The sequence below is a fragment of the Bemisia tabaci genome, unplaced genomic scaffold (assembly GCF_918797505.1).
Source record: "Bemisia tabaci unplaced genomic scaffold, PGI_BMITA_v3".
Lineage (NCBI taxonomy): Eukaryota > Metazoa > Arthropoda > Insecta > Hemiptera > Aleyrodidae > Bemisia > Bemisia tabaci.
In genome coordinates, this window is record NW_027311745.1 from 46266 (window position 1) to 67509 (window position 21244).

General features: G+C 34.6%; 1 protein-coding gene across 1 annotated transcript; it reads left to right on the forward strand.

Annotated features, from left to right (window-relative positions):
* Positions 1 to 117: 117 nt before the first annotated feature.
* Positions 118 to 20291, forward strand: LOC109038648 (sorting nexin 33-like protein SH3PX1). Its single transcript, XM_019053774.2, has 11 exons — positions 118 to 322; positions 4121 to 4263; positions 5211 to 5372; positions 6220 to 6324; positions 7376 to 7508; positions 8471 to 8860; positions 9855 to 10089; positions 10943 to 11124; positions 12057 to 12229; positions 13298 to 13504; positions 14663 to 20291. Exons 2-11 carry the CDS (start codon positions 4258 to 4260, stop codon positions 14705 to 14707), a joined length of 1638 nt encoding a protein of 545 aa, XP_018909319.1. The 5' UTR covers positions 118 to 322; positions 4121 to 4257; the 3' UTR covers positions 14708 to 20291.
* The last annotated feature ends 953 nt before the right edge of the window (positions 20292 to 21244 follow it).

The following is a 21244-nucleotide window of genomic DNA, read 5'->3' on the forward strand; positions in this document are numbered from 1 at the left end:
CGACACTCCTGCATTCTGAGAAAAAACTGGAGTGAGTACAATGTCTACGTCATGAGACCGTGGGGTACCAAATGCTAGACCTGGTTTCATTCAGTTTAGTTTTAAAAATCCCCCCCTCATTGTCCCCCTGTGAGCTTTTACGGTTTACGGTTTTCACTTCACTCATTATCAGTTTCTCCTCTTATTTGCGCTGCTTTTCTCTGTTTCCGTGCTGTAGTTCATAGTTTCATCAAGTGAAAGTGTGGAAATATTATGGATCCTTACTGATGTGCTTTTTAGAGTTCTTCTTCCTATGAGACATTCCTGGGTGATAGTGATTCAGGTTTGTTTGCTTTCTTACTCAGCTCGGTGAACTATCCACTTCAATTCTGGAACACTGCTTATTCTCAGTGCTTAAAGTTCTAACTTTTGTATGCAGGTGTCAGCGACTTTAATGTATCACTATTCACCTGTCCTATCAGTCTTACTTTTGCGATTTGCCAATTCATCATTCTAGGTTAGGTGTGAACGACAAGTTGATTCAAACTTCTTGGAGAAGGTTGATGATTAAAATGTTTTAATGATTCAATTGGGCTGATCTTATGAGTTTTAATTGCCGTTACTGTATGTAGTATTCAAGCAATTTTGCCTGATTGATCGCTTGCTTACTTCTGTGTACTTAACAAATTCTAACAAATTGTGCGTTAAAAGTAAGACAAGTTCAAATTCTTGTTCACCAAAACTCATTATCATGTCCATCAAACATTTCCCTCCTGTGGCCAGGTTGATGCATCATCACTGTAAGCAATGAAGAGAGCGTCTCTTTTGCCGGTAATTGGTCTGTTCCTAGTAATTTTACTGAAATGTTTCACTCGCAGCACTTGCAAGAGACGTATGCTAGAGCTCGCTCATTGTGTGGTGTAACATTCGTCAGATCTTTACTATATTAGGACTCATCAGTGGTACCACCTCAATGCATGCACTGTTTTGCAACTTGCGGAGGGGCGCTATTTTGGAACTAATCAGGGATTGATACTCGTCGCAACATATAATACTTAAGCGAAATCTAACCTTAGGAGAGTTTGTAAGTCTCTGAAAAATCAGACTTTTGATAAACAAAATTGAACGAGGAAATCTTGAATTGAATACAAAATTTGAGCAAATTAGACACGAAATGAATATTCATTTTCTTCTTTGTCAATTCCGTGAACTAAATTTGTTGCCAAATCTTAGGAGACAAAGAACTGGGAAAACATTGTTAATTGACGTCGTGTGGCTGAAAATATAAATCTGTAACTTTTGTGAATGCAACCATGACCCAGAAGTCTTGGCTGTTCTGTAAATATAACTTTTCAAACCAAAATCTAACAAGTCTCTCTCTGAAATTAATTTGAAAATTTTTGTAAAGATCAAAAAAAGAAAAGAAAATATGAATAAAATCAATGACACACTGCTCTCATTGATTTTTTTCTATTTTTGTGTTGATTTTATAACCACACTGCAGCACATAAAATTCGAAATTTCTTAAATGAAGAAACAGGTACATGTTATTCTACTATTAGTACATACTGTCTCCTCATCCACAGCCAGTTTAAGACTTCAGATTTGAAATGTTAGTAATGTCAACTGCTTTATCCCAGGTGTTTCTTCTAGTTATCATAAAGTGGTATTATTTCTATTTCTTGTTTTCTCTTCCTAATTACCCGTCGTGTTTAATTTTTTTAATTTTTTTTTTTTCCTCTTTGTTTTCATTTTTTATTTTATTTTTTTAATTTTATTTTCTTGTTTTTGTTATCTAAGTACCTACTCTCTCTTTTTTAAATTTCTTTTCCATCGTTTTTTAACATTTTTGATCCATGAGTTTTTATAATTTTCTCTTCTTTTAGCTTATATTTTTTTATTTTAGTTTCTACTTTTATTTTTTTGTTAATTTTCCTTTTTTTTATTGCTTTTCTTTTACTTTCTTTATTCTTACGTTTCTTAACTTTGCTTACTTAGTTTTCTTTTTATTTCTTTTTTCCAAAAGAGAAAGTTTTTACTTCCGTTTCACTTTTAATAACATTAATTCTTTGCAACAAAAACAGTTATCAGGTATCTTTTTGTATAATGTCTGTAAAGCCATGCGGTTGCATTTAAGCATTCATTGTTGTAAAAAAGGATCAAGTAATATTTCAACCTGTTGCATTTATTTGTTTAAATTAAAGGGGGGAAAATCTTGTATTTTAATAGCAGAATATCTGGCAATGTTGTAATTATTCCCCCCCCCCCCCTTATACGTAATGAAAGTAGTGGAAGGAGAAATGCCAAATTCATTTGTATCCTCCCATACTCAGTGATAGCTGCTCGAAATTGTTCATAGAAGAAACAGTAAGGCCACAGCTCATGTTCATTCTGTTTTGTTGTTTGTTTATCTTTTTGAGATTGTGAGTTAAGGTCATAAGCACCAGCTAATGGTTCTTCCTCATGTACAACAGAGTTTCTTGCCAGCATGTCATACTGTATAGAGTGCTCTATGTTCTTCATTTATGGCAATTTATCTCATTCCTCTTTTTTCTGAACCTATGGCTCCTTTAAAATTAAAGGGTTTTTTTTGGTTGAAAAGTTTATTGAAAAGTGTTCCTTGCTATGACCTCTCAATCTAATTCATGTCTGTAATTTCCATGTTTTCAACTGCATCTTTAAAGTAACCTACACATTCCAGGCTCTTGCTCATTAAAAAAACTGAAATTCTAGTCAGCAAAAAATCTCTAAGAGGTTTGGATTGGCATTCTTTCTGGGAACACCTTTGTCAACTATTATCCTTGATATCTATTTAAAAGAGCAAGAAAGGATTACCTGGAGTATAGAATCCCCCAAAAACCTAATTTTTCGTTTGTGCAAGACCCTATATCAGGGTATATGGATGGTGAAACAACAGAACCTTGCATCCTGGTTCGAGATGCCATATTTCATTTTTTTTTTTTTTTTTTTTTTTTGAAAAATGACCGAACATAACATAACTCAAAATTTTGGTTGACTATCCTTTGCTTTCTCAAGAATACCCACTAAGAATTTGGTTAAAAAAATAATGGTAGCAGTCTCTCAAGGAAATGAAGTACCAAGGAATGGGAATTCTTTGAAAAAGAAAAACAGTAACCTTATTTAAGTAGTATCCAATCTGCTATTTTTCTATGAAAAGAAAAAAAGAAGAAAAAAATATACTCTAATTACATCATGGTAAAGATATCACATCCATGTCAGTCTTGAACCATGCATGAGTGAATGAGACTTATCAAGCTTTTTTTAATCTCTCTCTCTCCATTGTTCCTTATCATTGTGTGTATTAATCATCCCAATTACCAGCTGTTATTATCCATTTAACAGCTCATATTTTGTTTATCTTAATTTTTCACACATCTGTAATCTTTCAATGGTTTATTTTGAATGTCAGTTGCATCCAAACAGCTCTTTTCTTTTTTTTTTTTTTTTTTTTTTTTTTTTTTTTTTGGAGTCACATATTTTATTTGTTTTTTTTTATTACAAATTGGAATGGGGCCAACAGCAGCCCCACCCGAAATGGGAAGATTCGTATCATACAAATTTTGAAGTGCTTGACAAATAGTAAAGGGCACTCCTTAATCTAGCATTACAGTTGGATTTCTTATTACTATTAAAAATAATTTGTCTATTGTATTTAACTCTTTGTATCTAATTGTGATTAAAAAATTCCATCAAAATTACTTAAAATACTAATGTTACCGCCGGAACCATCCTTACGGATATCACATCGGGGGGGGGGGGGGGGGGGCGGCTCCCTTTCTTTTTTTCTTCTTTTTTTTTTCTTTGGAGTCACATATAGGTTTCTACGGTCAATGGGGGAAAAGGTGAACATCTCCTCACGCCTCTTAACAGAATTTTCAAATCTATAGTTTTCCTAAAATTCCTCATTTTAGATCATATCTTTCCACAGTAATCCCAGAGGCGTCATTTCAGCCAAATCTAACAGATAGCGAGCAAGAGTCGTTACGGGTTACGGGGACACAAAATTTGCAAGGGGGGAGGGGGAGCCTCAAAATATCTGTGAGAATGCCTTAAAATTCATTTAAATTTACCGAAATCTCTCTGTATTTTAATCTGTCATTTTTTTTCTCATTGCCCCCAGGGACGAGCATATGGTGAATCGAATGTTTCTTGTCTCCAAGAACCAGTAATTAAGAGGGCCTGTCTACCAAGTCAAGTGGTTAATTGAAAGGCTCAGCTGCTGCTGTCTCACCACGAGTCATATAAGTTCATGTCATCATGAAGGTAATTTGACACCACTTGATCATTAGCTCCTCTGTCCCTTCATAAATACTTATTGTCCTTAGTCTGCAGCGACTGAAATGTCAGTAGACTTGAATCACTGACCTGCTGCAAACCCTGTTACCTTACCTGTCTATCTCGTTTTTTCTGTTTCTTTCTTTGAATAAAGAATTCATCGTTGGTAAGAGTTGAATAATGTGTACCTTTCATTTTGATGTCATGAACCCTCACTTATACTATCATTTTCAGAGGAAACCAACTAACACTCTCTCTCTCTCTCTCGATTTTGTCGGTGGATTTTATTCTTTAATCAATAATATTCACAGAAAATCCCAAGAAGGTATTTTGATGGGGGTTTTTTCCAAAAATTTTAACGTACCTAATCGAAGATTTTGAAACATTGCAATGGAGTTGCATGTTTTTTGACTATAGCTATTTTGGACAGAATTTGAACTAATAGCATTGCAATAATGTTAAGATCTAGTTAAGAAAACCAGAAAATTTAGAAGGTTTCAATTTATACAACAAAGTGTCAATTAAATGAGAAAATCATTCTTGAACTTTGATTATTAACATGGTTGCCACAGTTAGGGAATTTTTAAAAGTTCGGGGAAACCTAGAAAGGTCTGAGGGAATGATGGAAGTGTCCAGGTAAGATTGTTAAGTCAAAATTTTCTTTTTGAATGGGCTTGATGTTGTTAACAACAAATTTTGCCAGAAAATTATTTCAATCATATATTTGTAATCATCCAATATACTCAATCGTCATTTACCAAAATTGGTCCAGAAAATCAAGGAAATGTCAGGAAATTTCATTTTCTAAATCCTGTGGTAACCCTGTATTGAATGAATACATGCATAACTGCGCAACTTACATGGAATAACTTTCATGCCTAGAAATGCACTCCAAACCGAAACTCATGAATTGCATTTCCGGCTGTTTCTTCCAGGTTCGAGTTGTCTATGATTTCCAAGGAGAACCCAACTCATCAGAACTGTCAGTAACAAGTGGAGAAATCCTAACGGTTACAAGACAAGATGTCGGTGAAGGGTGGTGGGAGGGGACCAACCACCTTGGCCGAACTGGGCTGTTTCCAGCAGCGTATGTTGAGGTCAGTTGGATTTTTTCACTACATGCGCACGAATTTATCCAAATTCCAAGCAGCAGCCTCTTTTTGCATCTTGTAGTTTGAAACCTATCTTTTAGTGTATTTTTTTGTCTTGACTACGATCAAAATGTGAAAATTTACAGCATAGCACACCCTTAAGAATTCTATAACTCTTGGTATTTAGTTTATCAAAAGTATCGTAAAACAAAAATCACAAAAGAGGTGCACTGAGCAACTGGGGAAGTATATTCAAGAAATGAAGTAAAAGTAAAATATCAGGGATTTTCCAGAAATGAAGTAAATTTTTAAATCCTTGAAATCTATCAACATTGCAGAAACTTAGAAAAATATAACTTGGCGACTAATATCAGCCATTTAGCCATTCGGTTGTGCAGAGCTAGGTACACTCAAAAAAACATGTTGGTGGAATAGTTTCTTTTTAATTTTAAGTTACTTGTAAGTAAGTAGGTATTTGTATGATTCAAACATAATCAGGGACTTTTTAAATGATTTGGATAGTATTTTTCACTCCTAAAAGTCGATTTTCTTTTATTTGGCTTTTTTGGATCAGAATTTTTTTCCTTACAATTCTGAGATAAAACTGCGGGAATAGAAATTCAATTTTCTCTGGTCATTGATGCTGGTCGTTTGTGTGTCCATCAGATTCACTGATCTTTTTCAACCTTTTCCTTGTTGGTTTATTTAGCATCCATCGATTGTCAACTCTGTTTGAGCAGATCATTTTGAGGTGTAGCAATACTGGTTTGTTTAGCTCACCTTTGCAACAAACAAAAAAAAAAAATCAATTTTGAATACCATAATTTAAGCCCATTTTTCTTTTGTCGTGCAGGAAGTCAAAGTCAGCGTGCCTCCTGCAGTTCCTCCCCCACCTCTACCGAAAGACTGGGAAACCAATTCAAATAACGCTGATAATCTCTACTGCAATACCCAGCAGGTATGTTGTCATTTAAGCATGCATTTACTCTTTGAACTTTGCACGTTACAGGCCATGTGCCATGAGCAATCTAGGTTGTAAAAATGGAAAACAAAAAGGAATTAGATATTTTTCTTCAAAATGTGTGTACATGATTGCTTTACTGATAGAGAAACCAGCAGCTCAACCAGAAAGTTTTCATGGAGAAGGAGTCGACAGTCAAAAATTCCTCATGGGGAGGGATCCTGAAGATAAAATTCTGAAGAACCAGGAAAAATTAAGTTTTTTGGGGAAAATTTTTCAATCGAGAGGAAGGTTTAGATCTGCTAGACTCCTCCCACTCCCTTGCTCTAGTGCTACCACTGAAAGGGAATAGTAGTTAGTGGAAGCAAGTTGCATACAAAAATTGAACTTCGATTTTCGATGGAGTTTTTTTTAGCTTCAAATGAGTTGTAATCCTTCTAAGATCTCAAGGAATATGATGTGAGTAGTTTAGTTCATTTTCTTCAATAGAGGACTTGGAGTGGCTGTATAACAATCCAACAATTTTTAGCTCTGAACTTGTCAAATCAAATCTATGGTCTCTTTTACAACTGCACGTTTTGCCCACCAAGTTGAAACCAGCAAATTCCTATATGATATTTCTGGACCTTTTTTTTTTTTTGCTGAAATGTTTGAGTTTTTTAGCACTATGAGTCCCTCTCTGTAGATAGTCACAATTTTTCTTTTCAAAAGGAGCAGTAGTGAGCGAGGAAAAAAAACCATTGCTTTTGCGATCCGACAGAAATATCTGCTACCCACAGTTACCTTTGACTCATACACCACTCATGCTCATACCAATACACCTTTAACTCATACTTTTGCAAGGTACAGGAATTTTAACTGATTGATTTTGCCAAGCTTTGGCTTTAGCCGTTTTGGCTCTAGCTTGCATAATTAAGTTTTACACTAATTTAATTTATCATTTTAATTAAGTAAGGTTAGAGATGCAGTATACATGCGTTCTTTGCATTCCACGTGAAATGAAAGTTTTCTTCTAATCGGATTCACTTTTTTAACACATTTATTTTAGACATATGAACCTGTAGATTTCTGGGATGATGACTGGGACGATGATTCAGAGAGTGGAGCGCCACCAGCTTTGCCGCCGAGTAACACAGGCATCAGCAACTATACACCATCCATCAGTGATGCAAGTTCAATAGGTACAAAAAAACTCATGATTATACCATCCCATTTAGCTATCTCTGAGTGATGCCAAGTTAACAGCTTAAAGACATTTTTCAGCTCAATAGGATGCAAGTATTTTTACCTAAGATTTAAAAATAGCTACATGAACAGTCAGAAAGCTACAACTTGGTTTCTACGTATTCCCTCTTGTGTCCAGAACCTATGCGTTTGCAACGTTAAGAGAAAAGTTAATCATCGAAACATGATTACTCGTTATCAAATTGCATTTTATCAAAACCATGTGAAGATGTGCAACTTTTAAATTGGTTTAATTTCATGACATGATTTTCAGGCACATCTCAACTTGTTAGAATTTGACCGGATGAATGCAAACTCCAAATCTTGATAGAACCTGCTTCAGTGGAGGGCAGAACTAATTAAAATGTGAAGAATTTCTCTTTGAGTCAATTTGGGGGTGGAACCTTTCCAATATCATGGACGAGCTGCTCGAAAATTTCTGTTTCAATTATCATAGACAGTAATATTGACTCAAATTCATTGTGTAGCTTAAGTATCATAGGAAAATTAAACAAATTGGTAAAAAAGAAATTTAAAATTGCCAACTGGGAAGTATACATAACTCCTTCAGGAAATATCCAAAAACAAAACAGATTAAGAAGTAATCTGAATGATCTATTACTACCTTGATGGTAAAAGCTTAAGGACCAGTAAATACCAGGACAAATCGACTAAATTTGGTCTGATTGCAAAATTGAATAATAAAAATTTAAACCAATGTGCTCAAATCAACAATGGAGCAGGTACAATGGTACATAATGAGCGATGAGAATGTAAAAAAGAAATCAAATTAAATTGAGATTTTCTATGTGCCAAATCAAGAGAAATTCCTTCTAAATGTTTTTGAGTGCAAATTTTCTTGATGTCCTAGCCTTAACATTGACGCTAATAGAAACTTCATCGTTTCATCCTTTTTCAGCTGGTGATGGCAAAGGCACCATTAATAAGAAAAGCAGCCGATTTACCAACTTTCATAAGGCTGGTGGAGACAGTTACATCATGGGCACTCTGAAAGTGCCGGTACCAGATTCAGAAATTGTTCGAATCATAGAAAACTCATATGGCGAAGGCTACGGTAGTGTGATCGTATGGGAAACTATTGACAAACCTTATGCCGTCATGGTGGCCTCTCCCAAAAAAGATTCCAAGTTTAAAGGCTTGAAAAGCTTCATCGCGTATCAGCTAACCCCAACATTCAACAATATTCAAGTCTCCAGACGGTACAAACATTTCGACTGGCTTCATGAACGGCTGGAAGAAAAGTTCAGCCTTATTCCAATCCCTCCACTGCCAGATAAGCAAATTTCAGGTAATACTTCCGAGTATTTAGTTGTAAATTTGTCATTACCTAGTCTGTTCTCACAATAATAATTTATGAAGAAAAAATGCTAAAAATTTGTGTACTGCAAGGCTTGAAATGTTAAAAACCCTTTAGAGGCAGAATATCATGCAAAAGTTTTTTTTTTTTTTTTTTTTATGCTTTTTGCAGTTGAAAATGAGCCTGTGATAGCTCAAAACGCTTCAGTTTTTCAGTATTTTTTAAAATTTCAACTTTATTTTACTTGTGTTTTTGCCTTACACTTTATGTATGTTTCTCCATGATGTTTGAATAATATAGTTTAAAAAGTCCAATGTGTAAATACTGAAAAAAATACATGTAAGATTTAATTATTTTTTTTTTTTTCAAGTAAACCTAAATGAACATGAGAGAGGTCATGAAGATGTTAAGTGAAATTTTTGCTTTTTCAAATAAAACGAGTCTCAAGTTGAAAATCACTTGGATTTACTGACCCGAAAAAATAAAAACTGGTTTTGAAAGTAGAACTTAATTACGACTCAGTTTTCTTGAGTATAATACTTTGAGCCTTGCTCCTCTCAAAATAAAAAAATATGTTTGTGATGAGAAAAATCCTATGTTATTTTCAGAATCAGGGCTGAAAAATTTGTAAGAATCATGTAGCCGAAGCGCAGCACTTTAAAAATAAATTGTTCGTAGACTTGTGTAATTTATGCTCCCTATCAGTACTGAATCGAAGTTAACCTCTCTCATTTTATTCCTCTGGATATTAGAGAGCAATTTCTGTTCAAAACACTGAAGTCCAATCGCACTATCCGATTTTTCAAAATTTACTAACCTGATAAACTTTTCTCCGTGCCCCAGGGTCTTTTTTCCATTGGACACAGTCCAGGTGTCAAAATTCGCGAAACAATTTTTAAAATTGAAGAAGTTCAAATTATTAGGACTAAATCTTTTTGATCTCCTAATTTTTCTCTGTAAACTTGAATCAATAATTTTGTTTCAGGGCGTTATGATGAGCAGTTTATCGAGCGGAGAAAAAACCAGTTGCAGGCTTTTGTCTCGTGCGTTTGTCGGCATCCAGTTTTGTCTCGGTGCAAAGTGTGGGAACACTTCATCACATGCACTGACGAGAAACTGTGGAAAGATGGTAAACGAAAAGCAGAAAAAGATAAACTTTTAGGAGCAAATTATTTCCTTGCAGTGAAGGCTCCTGAGAAGGCACTCAACCCAGGCACCTTGTAAGTATTGGACTTTTTAGCATGTGCTTGGAAATGAAACAAATTTGTGGATTAAAACACCAATGGATCATTGAAATCAAGGGCTGGCAGCTTTATGGAATTTTGTGAAGACAAAAAAGATAAGACTCCAAGAAAATATGGAGTTGTGTGCCGCTTTTTTCTTTAAGATGAAAATCTCGTTATTTCCTATCTCCCTAATCTTATTGGCTTCTCATTTCATGTAAAGTATCCTCTGTGAAGAATGGCACTCAAAATTTCAGAATTTTTACTCCCCTCCATGGCAGACGTTTCACGAAAAGTTGAGTATGCACGACCCCCTTCCTCTGGCATATGGTACTACGGAGCACTATGGTATTATGTTATGGCATATGGAGAGAGGATCCAGTCAGCCAAGCATAATATGTGTGCAAATTTAGGCAAAAATAGTAAACACTGCTTTGATCTGAAGCAGCCTGTATCATAAAATTTGGCGGATGTGATCCGATATAAGTGAGTTTAGTGAGTGTATTTTGGTGAAGTGCTTTTGAATGTTCTCCTCTAGGCACACAAACAAATTGAACTGTTTATTTTCCAGTTAAGTGAACACAAACAACATTGTGAAGAAAGAAAGTTATACTGAATTCGCTGAAAAATTTGGCAAAATTGATAGAAAATTGATCAATACTTTTGTGATTTTCCCTAATTCGAGAAAGTGGTGCTGATGTTTATTGGAAAGTTATTGCTTTTATGTTGAGGGATCTCATAGCAGTGTATAACTGAATGTCTGATTTTCCATTTAAAAAATAAGTAAAAAAGCAGGTGTTCATTTTTAGCTCATTTCTTAGTGCTAGCTTGATTTTATATTTGACCTTAGGGATCAGGACACTGAGAGCTGTTCGAGGTATATCCACAGCCTTGATGGAGCAGCAAAGAATCTTTTTGCCGTGGCTGGAGATCAGTCTAAGAAGAATGTTGCTATGTATAAGCGAGAGTTCCAAAAAGTAGGACATGCTTTTTATTCTCTCGGCCAAGTATTGGGAACCGAGGAACGAACAGGTAAATGCGTTTTCATTTCTTCCCGTTTTTTACTGATCATCATTATGTGGTTTGACAGAAACTTCTTATTTATTTTTGGTACTTTATCTGTTGCAAAAATATAACATGCAAATATCCTGGGCCGAAGTCATTCCCACTATTACAAGAGTCTGAATTGTAAAGCCTGAAGCTGAAATTTTCCTGGCTACATTATTGAATCCTAGAGTTCACCATTTTTGGATGTGATTGAAAATGAACATCAAATTTCTTGAGGTTTGAACAGCTATTTTCCCTCTAAACTTCCATAAACTATTTCTAGCTGTCCCAGATCCAATGTGCCTGAAATCTTCAAAATAAAAATCTCTGAATTTATTTGAAACATGATTTAGTAGGCTTCAAGTCACTACTATGAATACAAATGATGAGCCTTTAAATCGATCTTAAAGTTCTTAAAGAAGTAATTTTTCTCTTTTTTGGATTCGTGACAGTAAATTATTTATCAAAAGTAAAGTAGAAATACTTACCGTTTTGGTCATGTAAGACCAATAAAGTCAGGAATTTTTCTACTGGAAATGTGGTAATGGACCCCAGGTCTGGGGAGGGGGGGGGGGGGGTAACAGAAGAATGTTTGAATACTTTTAACCTAGAGAAATCAGAAAATGTCTCCAAAAACTGTAAAAACTCATATAGTCCAATTGTAACTCCCAGTCTTTACCCAAACAATGATGGAGCAACGGATACACTGATTCTGTTGCTAGAATTTTGTTTTTTAGCCCAGCTTTTTGTTTTGACTTTTTTGTCAGAACTCAAAGAAATAAAATACTGAGGAAAAATGAAATAAATTTGCCAATTGTTCATCAACCTTGGCAGTTTTATGATTTCACATCTAACTCGGACGCCCGATCTTTAAAACCCGCCATTGGTTAATTTATCCATTTATTTTATCTCATCAGGGTACGATAGATCCAGCATAACAGCTGCGATCAAGAAAACTGGTGATACTTACAACGACATAGGGAAGCTGTTTGAAGAGCAAGCCAAGTTGGATTGGGAGCCTCTAGGGGACACGTTACACATACTCAAGGGTATTACAGCATCCTTTCCAGAAATGTTGACGGTTCACAAGGTGAGGTATTCAGAATAATTTCAAGTATCCTTTTTATTCAAGTCATTTTCAACAGAATTGAAACAAGCCGAATATTCTTCATAAAAAAATGTTAAATCGAGATGAAAGGAGATCAAATATCAAGGAAGTATTTAGTTTCAATGTGCTGAATGTTTCTAGTAATCTGGTATTTTTACTGCTCGAAAAAGTGACTGCTTTCATCGCAAAATGTACTATGTCGGTGGCTGAAGAACAATGTGTACCACTTATCTGCTAACCGGCAATTTTTAAGGATGAAGAAATCTCGCCATTTTTGTAATTTTGAGGATAGGTTTGCAATTTTTCTTACACATTACAGCACCAATACAGGGCTTACATGCAAGATTAGAAAAAACTGGAAACATCAGTTAGTGTATAGCATACTGTAGAATACGGCAAAGTTGCAAAGTAATTTTCATCAAAATTGTCGGTTAAGCGGTATCGTTCCTTAGCCCCTGATATGTCTCCTCTTTTCAAAGAAAAAAAATTAAAAAAATGACTACATATCTCGTACATTACCCCTTGACCGAAAATTTATCTATTGTTTTTCGCAATCCATGAATCATTATTTTGAATTGGGCCTTTTTCGCTCCTCTGCAAAAATCATAGACCACAAGGATAGAAAGGCTGACTATCACATGGTTAACTTAATTGAATTTATTAAATGATGAATCTCATGAAACCAAGAAGTGAGAATCCTATGAGAAAACCTACGTAGGGAAAATCCATTTTAAAATAAAAATTGTCATACTTGAGATCTGAAACAGTCCATTGCATTGTTATTCTCTACTTTTATGGAAGAAAAACAAAATACAAAATTACATTATTCAACCATAACATAAACAAAACTCATTCTTTGTGATCATGTTTTGAGCAAGTGTTTTGTATCTGAAACTTAAATTCCAACTTTTCAGTCCAATTCAATAAAAATCACTCTTCTGAAAAGTTAGTTTCCAAAAACCAAGGTCCTCTCCGCAGGATAAATACAACTCTCTAGTTTATTCCAGCTAAAAAATTATCATTCCTCACCACTTTCCTTCATCATTTCAGGGAGCAATCCAAAAGAAGAAGGAGTGTGAAAAACTCTACTCTGAACAGAAAATGGATCATGACCAGCTTGCAGAAGTATCACGCCGAACAGATACGGTATCTTATGCCCTTCTTGCAGAAATTAATTACTTTCATGCGGATCAGACTGCCCAGCTGAATGAAAGCATCAAGTCTTTTCTAACAGAACAGATCACATTCTATCAAAAAGTAAGTTCCTAGAAGCATTTAATTATCTTTGAGCTAAGTTCAGCGGAAAGGAACCAAGTCCCATTTTCAAGAAAATTAAATTATATCAATCCTGCTCTGGAACAACTGTCACTAGTTTCTCACTTTTTCTGCCAAATGATCAAAGCTTATAAAATTCTGTAGTGTTCCTAAAGGGACTGAAAGCGAATTTTTGCTGTTGAGTCTTAGGAAAAGAGAAATCAATCCACATCTTTTCTCTGCTTGGATTTGACAGAACTTGGTTACTTTTTGCTGATGACAGTATATTTTTAAATTGATATTTAACTGAACCACTAGATAAGCTTAGGAAAGAAAGTCGCGGTGGTTTAAGTAGTCGAGGCAGTTTGCTACCACCCTTGAGGTCCTTGGTTTGATCTCTGTTGGTGACAGATACATCAGGATACTGAACAACCCTCATTCTTTATTGATGAAGACTGTGTCCCTCCTATATACAGGAGGGGCACGGTCTTCATCCTTCCCTGTTTGTTCTTTAGAGGTGGCAGGGTGAGGTTGGGTCATCGCCAATGGGAAGTCATCAGTTTGTATTATTCGACTGTGTTGTAATTAAATCACGGATCAAGTGTTCGTGATTGCCAGCATCACCAATTATTGTGAGATTTGTCCAACTGAGTCCAACTCTGGATGGGCACAGTTATGCTCCAAAATTGTGTAAGTCTTAATTTTTACAACAGTCGTTGCTATGACCTACCCAGGAGTTTGTTCCTTTGCAAATATTTTTACCTCTTTCTTGTTGGTTGAGATCATCAAGGAAGAAAATGTCGAAAAATGCGGAGGCTTTAGAATGTTGTATTGTTTTCTGCTGACAAAGAAGCCAAATTCATTTTGTTTTGCTCATTCAAAATATCATCCTCAGGGACGCAAACCAGATGAAGTGTTTTTGCCGTAAGGCCAAAGATCTAGCTTGTTTGGTAGGACATTGTCCAATTTTATGGCAACATGTACAATTTACCCCACCTGGTTAAAGTGGTTACCAAAGGAGAAAAGAAGAAAAAAAATAATCCATTTTGAAAATTGCCTCACATTTGCTGCGATGGATCACAAGGTCAGATATTTCTTGCACCTCTTGTCATCCTTATCAGTGTTAATTTTCTACCTCTCAAATTCATATTTCTTTTTCAGGTTGTCGTAAAACTCCAGGAAGCTCTACACAAATTTGAGGAATAACCTCTGTCATGTCTAAATAATTCGACCAAAATGTCTTGTCTGTGATATTCTGTATGCCTACTTGTAAGACTACCTTTTTTAGATGTTGTTAATCATTGAACTTTTTTTTCTTTCTCTCTTTCGTCTGTAAATATAACATTTAATAGTGACTGCTGCTTAAGGTGGCAGTCCATCGCTCTTGAAGACTCTATGAATTACAGCAAACTTACATTGATAGTCAGCAAACATAAACACACATGAAATTATTAAAATAAACCCAAAATATCGATTTTACTCGCTATTTTCTGAAAAATAAGACCCCTTCTCTTTAGCGGCACATTTTGACCAGAAATAACCTAGTTTAGGCAAATAATAGAAGTAAAAATTCTATGTTCAATCTCGCTAATCCAAGTGCACTACTGTTTCCTCTCTGATAATTTTAGCTCCAATTTTAAGCCTCTGCAAGAGGTTTGACAATAGATAAGTAAATTGTGCCTCTAGATGGTATGGAACTATTTGTCACTGAAAATTAATAGCGGAATCATCATCGTAGTAAATATAATGATGATGATTGTGCACTGGAGATGAATATTCATTCAAAAGTCGCAAATATCCGCTGATCAAGATGATCTTTGTATTTTGGTCAGAATGGTTTTTATTGTTTTGTACACTTCTATGTTTTTTTAATTCTTCTGAGGCTTTTTAAATCATCGGAATGGAAAATTTCCAATTTTAGGTACAATTTAGTACCATTGTATGGTCATTGGTTAGATTATTTTATTTTATCTGCACTGTGGGATGACTGATGTAAAGTCTTTTTTAGAAAGTGTTGTTTTAAATAATGCCCTAATTATTTCAGAGTTTTTACCGCCGTTTTTGTGGTTTATTTTTTCTAAAGCTCAATATTTTATGAAAATACAAAAAGGAAGAATACTTGACTTTCTTAATCGTAATGGAAAAAATCAGAATTGTCGCTAGTCCACAAAAATCAATGTGATTTAATTATCCCTATAAAAAATTGTACTAACCAATCAATCATCTAACTTTATTTTTATCAGCATGCATTTACCGATGTATTATTCTAGTATTTACTTTTACTCTGTTTCAAACAAGATGCTGCGTCTTGGTCACTGGCTGTGGTCAAACTGGAGTTGAGGTTATTAAATACATAACTTTTGCATATGAGTTTAAAGAATTATTCGCCCAAAACAAAGAGAAAGAAAGGAAGAAATATAAACAGGATTTGTCTGTGAAGATAGAATCACATTTTAAAGCACATTAAGCTAATTTTATTTAAAGTTCCAAACTCAAATGAAGTGACAGCTGCAAGGTTTGAGCATAAAAATAGTCCCAAAGCTCAAATTAAAATTTGCTTAATTGAGAACTCAGATTCGAACAAAGCACTTCCCCATTGCAGTGCGACAGAATCTCCACCAATACTTCTTTTTTTGCAAGGAGTCTATTAAACTTGAGAAAAGTTCTAAAGATATCGTCATATATTATGAATATTCGGTCAAATTTTCATCCCCCTTGAGCACTTTTTTCTCTGTTAAGTTCAAGTAAAAAGAAATTCTGAAATACTGAAATTAAGAAGTGCCCTTTTCACACACAAGTCTTAGACGAAGTTACTTATCAGATTCTCTTTTTTTTACTGTGGACAAATCTTGTTTTTATTGCTGTGAATTTTGCTCTTTTTTTCGTCCTTAATTTTTGCTTATAATTCCTGAGACTCATAGGAGTAAGCAATCATCTTTTTTAGTCAAAAATTTACCCTCATTTTTCATTAAATTGATGCAATTCATCATATGCAAGGTAGTTTGCTCACAACCGGACTGAGAGACGGATCATCTTAAAACAAACAGCTTATCTGAGACTATATGAATAGTCCAGATCTGATCTGGACTTGTGTATCGGATCTATTAATGTACCTATTTTACTTTCCAGGATAATCTTATCTCAATTTATTTACATGTCTCAGAGATTGAATCCTGTTTATTTTTTGCAATTTATTTTTCATTGAAACATAATTTTACCAATGGCTGTCGTCATTCTCTTGAAAAGTTGAGTATTCTGTACACTGGCATTTATTTTTATACACAATAGCAGTAATTTTTTATCTATTCAGTTAAGTGTTTTGCAACCCATTTAAAGTGGTGTCGAAAAAGTAATTTTTCTCTCGTCGATATTAATCATTACAACAACGACTAGAAAAATTGCCAGCATTTATTAGGTATATTATAAATGATTCTTTCAGTGCAAATTGTTCTTCATATTTTTTGGTGTGTTTAAAGGGGTAATGCGATTCATGAAACTTTTGATGTTAGTTCGATTTTTTAGCTTTTAATTTTGGAGAAGCATGTGTTCAGAGTCTCTCCATGTTTGTATTGCTTTACGGAGAAAAATATCACTTTTATATCACTGAAGATTCATACTGAAGCTTGAAGTATAAATATCAATGGCCAAAAAGCAAAACTATGAATCTCAACTGCCGTGTTTAAACATTTCCGCTCCTATTTTACTTTTTTGATGAGAAACAAGTTAACTTTATAGCATGAAATTTATGAAGAATCTTCACCTTTCAGAGAAGAATAGCAAGAAAGTTTTCAAGAAATTACATCAACCGGTTTCTCAAAGGAAAAATAAAGTATGATAGGAAGTCTGCGATGTCACAAACGGAGATACGTTGTTCCGCACTTTGGTCATTTACATACGATTTTACCACCTTAAATTATAGTGTATGATCCTTGCCAAAGGAGTTTCATACTTTTGCTGAAAGTCTCATCTGTGACTTTTTTTTCTTAAAATCTTGCTTTTTGCTCCCTAATTGTATAGCTTGCTATAAAATCTTGATAAGATAAATAGAAAACAGAATTCTAGTATTTATTTCATAGTAAAACCATCTCATCAAATTATTGAAACACAAAAATTTTAATTTATTCTACTGGACTTGGTGCAATTTGGAGATGGCGTCTGGTAAGATAAATGAAACCAAGTAAATTTCTGTAATGTAAGATAAAGGTATCATTCTCTGTCTGTATTCAAATTTGCTTGTGAAAGTTTTTTTGAAGTCTTAATCCTATTAATTTTATAAATTCGCAATCTAATCTGCAATGAATAATGTCACTGTATCTATTTTATTGCAGTTCTTTTTAAAATGTATGTCGAACTTCTCAAATCATAGAGATAAGTTTTTTATACGATCACCCTTTTTATTTTACTATCTTGCCACCATCATTTTTACTTAAGCTTTTATCTAATTTTACATATTCATTCTTGCTGGTTGATGCCTAGAGTCTCTCATCACCCAGATCAGAGGGTGTAGATTAGGTCGCTTGGAACCTTTGACGTCCCAACTTTCTTACCCTAATTTAAGATTTTTTTGAGTTTTCGAGAACTAACCTAAGTGCAAACCTAGGAAGGATTGAATCCATTTTATGGCAGGAATTATTCACCACAACTAGCAAATAAGTTTTTGTCTCACTTTGCTCTAAGCGATTTTATTACCGGTGTAGAAGAATGGATTTCTAGACATGGTAGGAGCTGCAGCATCAGATGGTTTGATTTCTCATTGAAATACCATATAAAACTCTGTGTTATCACATTACAAATTTCCAAGAGGAGTTCTTGAGAAAGATTATGGCATTTATAATTTGAATTACAGAACTCTCTTCTTAGAGATAAGTTCAAAATCATTGTAAGTCAAATTGGCTCTTCAGAATTAATTCGTGCATCCAATCAGTTATGCAAGACTTAAGTACTTAATTTTTAGAAAACTTCCATCCCTGCTTTCATTCACTCATCAACTTATCGACAAAAATTAGCTGACAAAGAAAGCTTGATAATAAAGTTTATCGGAATTAGTCTAGCGCTTGGTTTGATGTCAGTAGACTTTAGTTTCCTGCAGCCTGATTGTTGAAATTTTTTGTTTGTCGGGATGACATAGATGACACAGGTTAAAAGGCAGAGCGTGATTGGTCGGCTATGTCTTATCGCTGTTTTTTCGTGTCTTTGTCTGGTGGAGTGGACAACATACTGTCGGAAACTTAAGAGATGCTGTTATCTTGTTGTGAGTTCAACCCGACATAGACATGACAAAGCAGCGATAAAACATAGCCGACCAATCATGCTCCGCCTTTTAACCTATGTCATCTGTGTCGTCCCGACAAACAAAAAATTTCAACATTCAGGCTGCTGGGGAGCAAGGAGTTTTAATAGATGGACACAGAAAATGCAAATTTCTCCATTATGAGTTGCTTTTTAAATGTTCAATGTGTCTACTTTTTACTCGGTAAAATTTTTTCTGAGAAAACCTGTGTTGCGTTGCTGAAGTTTTAACCCTGTCTAGTAGTCTATTTTAGTACAAAAAGTCACGAAAACTTAAGCTTGCCTTTTTCTCTCTTATATTTTAGTTTTTTAAACTATTTTATTATGACTATATAAATGTCTGCATGAATTTTATCATTTTCATTTCATTCCTCAAAATTTTATGTTTAGATTTGTGAGGAAACTTTGAAACAATCTTGCCAATGTCTGGAAGCCTCAGTGTTCTGTTAAAGCTGATTTCTAATAACGGTGTGCCTTTTGTGTCATTCCGAGCATAGAATTTTGCATGGTGGCTAAGAGGAGTTAAGCTTCATCACTTTATCAATGGTGTAGCCTTATAGAATTAATGAAACTAATCACTGAAAATATGTAAGAATCATATCATAAAATAAATGTAAAATGTTAAATTTTTCTGATTATATTGGCCAGAAGAGTCATGGCTTAAATGTTAAAAACTTATGCACCCATCCTTTGCACAAACTAAAGGACTCATCGTAGGAATAGTTGATTGTTGCCCTTCATAGAATGTCTGCCTGATGATATTTGTAGTTAATGGATCATTTCAGGACACATCATAGATCAGATCTTGAGATTTTCAAGGAATTTTATGCAGAAATAGCTGAGAACTAGAAGAATCAGTGTCAGTTCCAGAGCCCCAGTTTGTGCAAGGGACATGTGCTTTCCTTTAGGTCTTAGACCTAGAGTAAATGTCAGACTTAACCCATTCGACTAACACTTTTTATCCTAAATTTTTTTAACATCCCAAAGGTTACTTGGTTAGCGTTATGCAAACCTGTCTCATTCACCTTGAGAGTTTTGAAAAAAGACCTGGGTCCAAAAAATAACTAACCTACACCCAAGTTTTTCTATTTCATTGTGCACTAACACCTGTCACTACCTTTTTCCTCCTGAAATTTAGCACGATCCTCCGCTTTCAGGATTCAACTATCAGCATCAGCATGTCTAACAAAAAAATGGAAGTCATGAAACGTGAATGACATTGTAAGGGACCCCTGGAATTTGCTCATCATTTAAAGAGATCCAGCAACAGAAAAATCTCATTGAAATAGATCTTTGGAAGCTTTGGAAACTTTCAGTTTCTAAGCTGAAGTCGGAGCAGTACCTTTGGATGGTTAGTTTTCAACCTCGAAAAATAGTTTCCTTCACCAAACGTTTGTAATCGTGAACTCAAATGACCTTTCATCTTGATGTCAAGGAACTTATTTACCGAAAATAAATATTTTCGAAATTTGAAAAAATTAAAACCTACATAAATCAAAAACCTGTTCCCCATTATTTTCTCATTCAATAATCCTCCTATTCCACATGGCAAAATCTTAGCAAATGTTGCTATCGGTTTATCAAGACGTTGGGCACAGAAAAGGCTCTTTGGTTCAGGTGTTTCAGAATCACCACTGCTAATTTACATTTCAGAGAGGAATTTACTAGGTAAATTTCCTGAAATTCACCCAGCAATTAAGAGCATTTTAAAGTCATTGAGAATATTTGAGAAACGAATTACATACATTTGCCTTGATCATAATTGATAAAAAGGTAGCAAAGATTCTGAGACACTGCAACTGAGAATTGTCCTTTCTGCACCCAGCGTTTCATTTTATAGAGAACCGAATTAGTGATATCATAATCTGAATAAATACTGAGCACCTAATATGTAAGTATTATAAAATGTCAATTTAGTTTAATTTTTTGAGGGTGTGCACGAATATGCAAAGAAAAAAAATTCACCTATTCTCTACAGTCTACTGTATGAAGATTATTGCCTCAAGTTGTTCTCTTTCACCCAATCATCATGCAAATATTTCCTGTTCCATCGATTGCAGAGTGAAATAAACAAAATTATCCAGTCTCCTTAAACCTCGGAATTTCATATTCCTTATTGGCTCAAGAGGTCTGGTGCTCAGTAAACCCAATTTAAATTTTCTGAATTGCATAGATAGTGAACACAATTCATTTTTCCAGAAATTAAAATGGATCAAATGTATTAAGAATGGATTGAGTTTCTTGAAATTGATTAATTTTAGCCTTGGAAACAAACATGAAAGTAGCAATGCAGCATGTGATTATCTATCGAAGCTAGAATTCCTCAAAAAAGTGTAAATAAACATGGAACGCCGGAAACAAGGAGCGCTGGCCAATCAGAACCCTGTTTTTTTTTTATTTGTTATGCTCTCATTCGTCAATATTTAAGCGGGAATAAGTAATTCACAGGATTGC

Bases quoted from the DNA above. Each gene is read 5' to 3' on its own strand.
- LOC109038648 (XM_019053774.2), top strand. The intron at 6,325-7,375 runs GTATGTTGTCAT...CATTTATTTTAG, and splicing joins TCTACTGCAATACCCAGCAG to ACATATGAACCTGTAGATTT. The intron at 12,230-13,297 runs GTGAGGTATTCA...TCATCATTTCAG, and splicing joins AAATGTTGACGGTTCACAAG to GGAGCAATCCAAAAGAAGAA.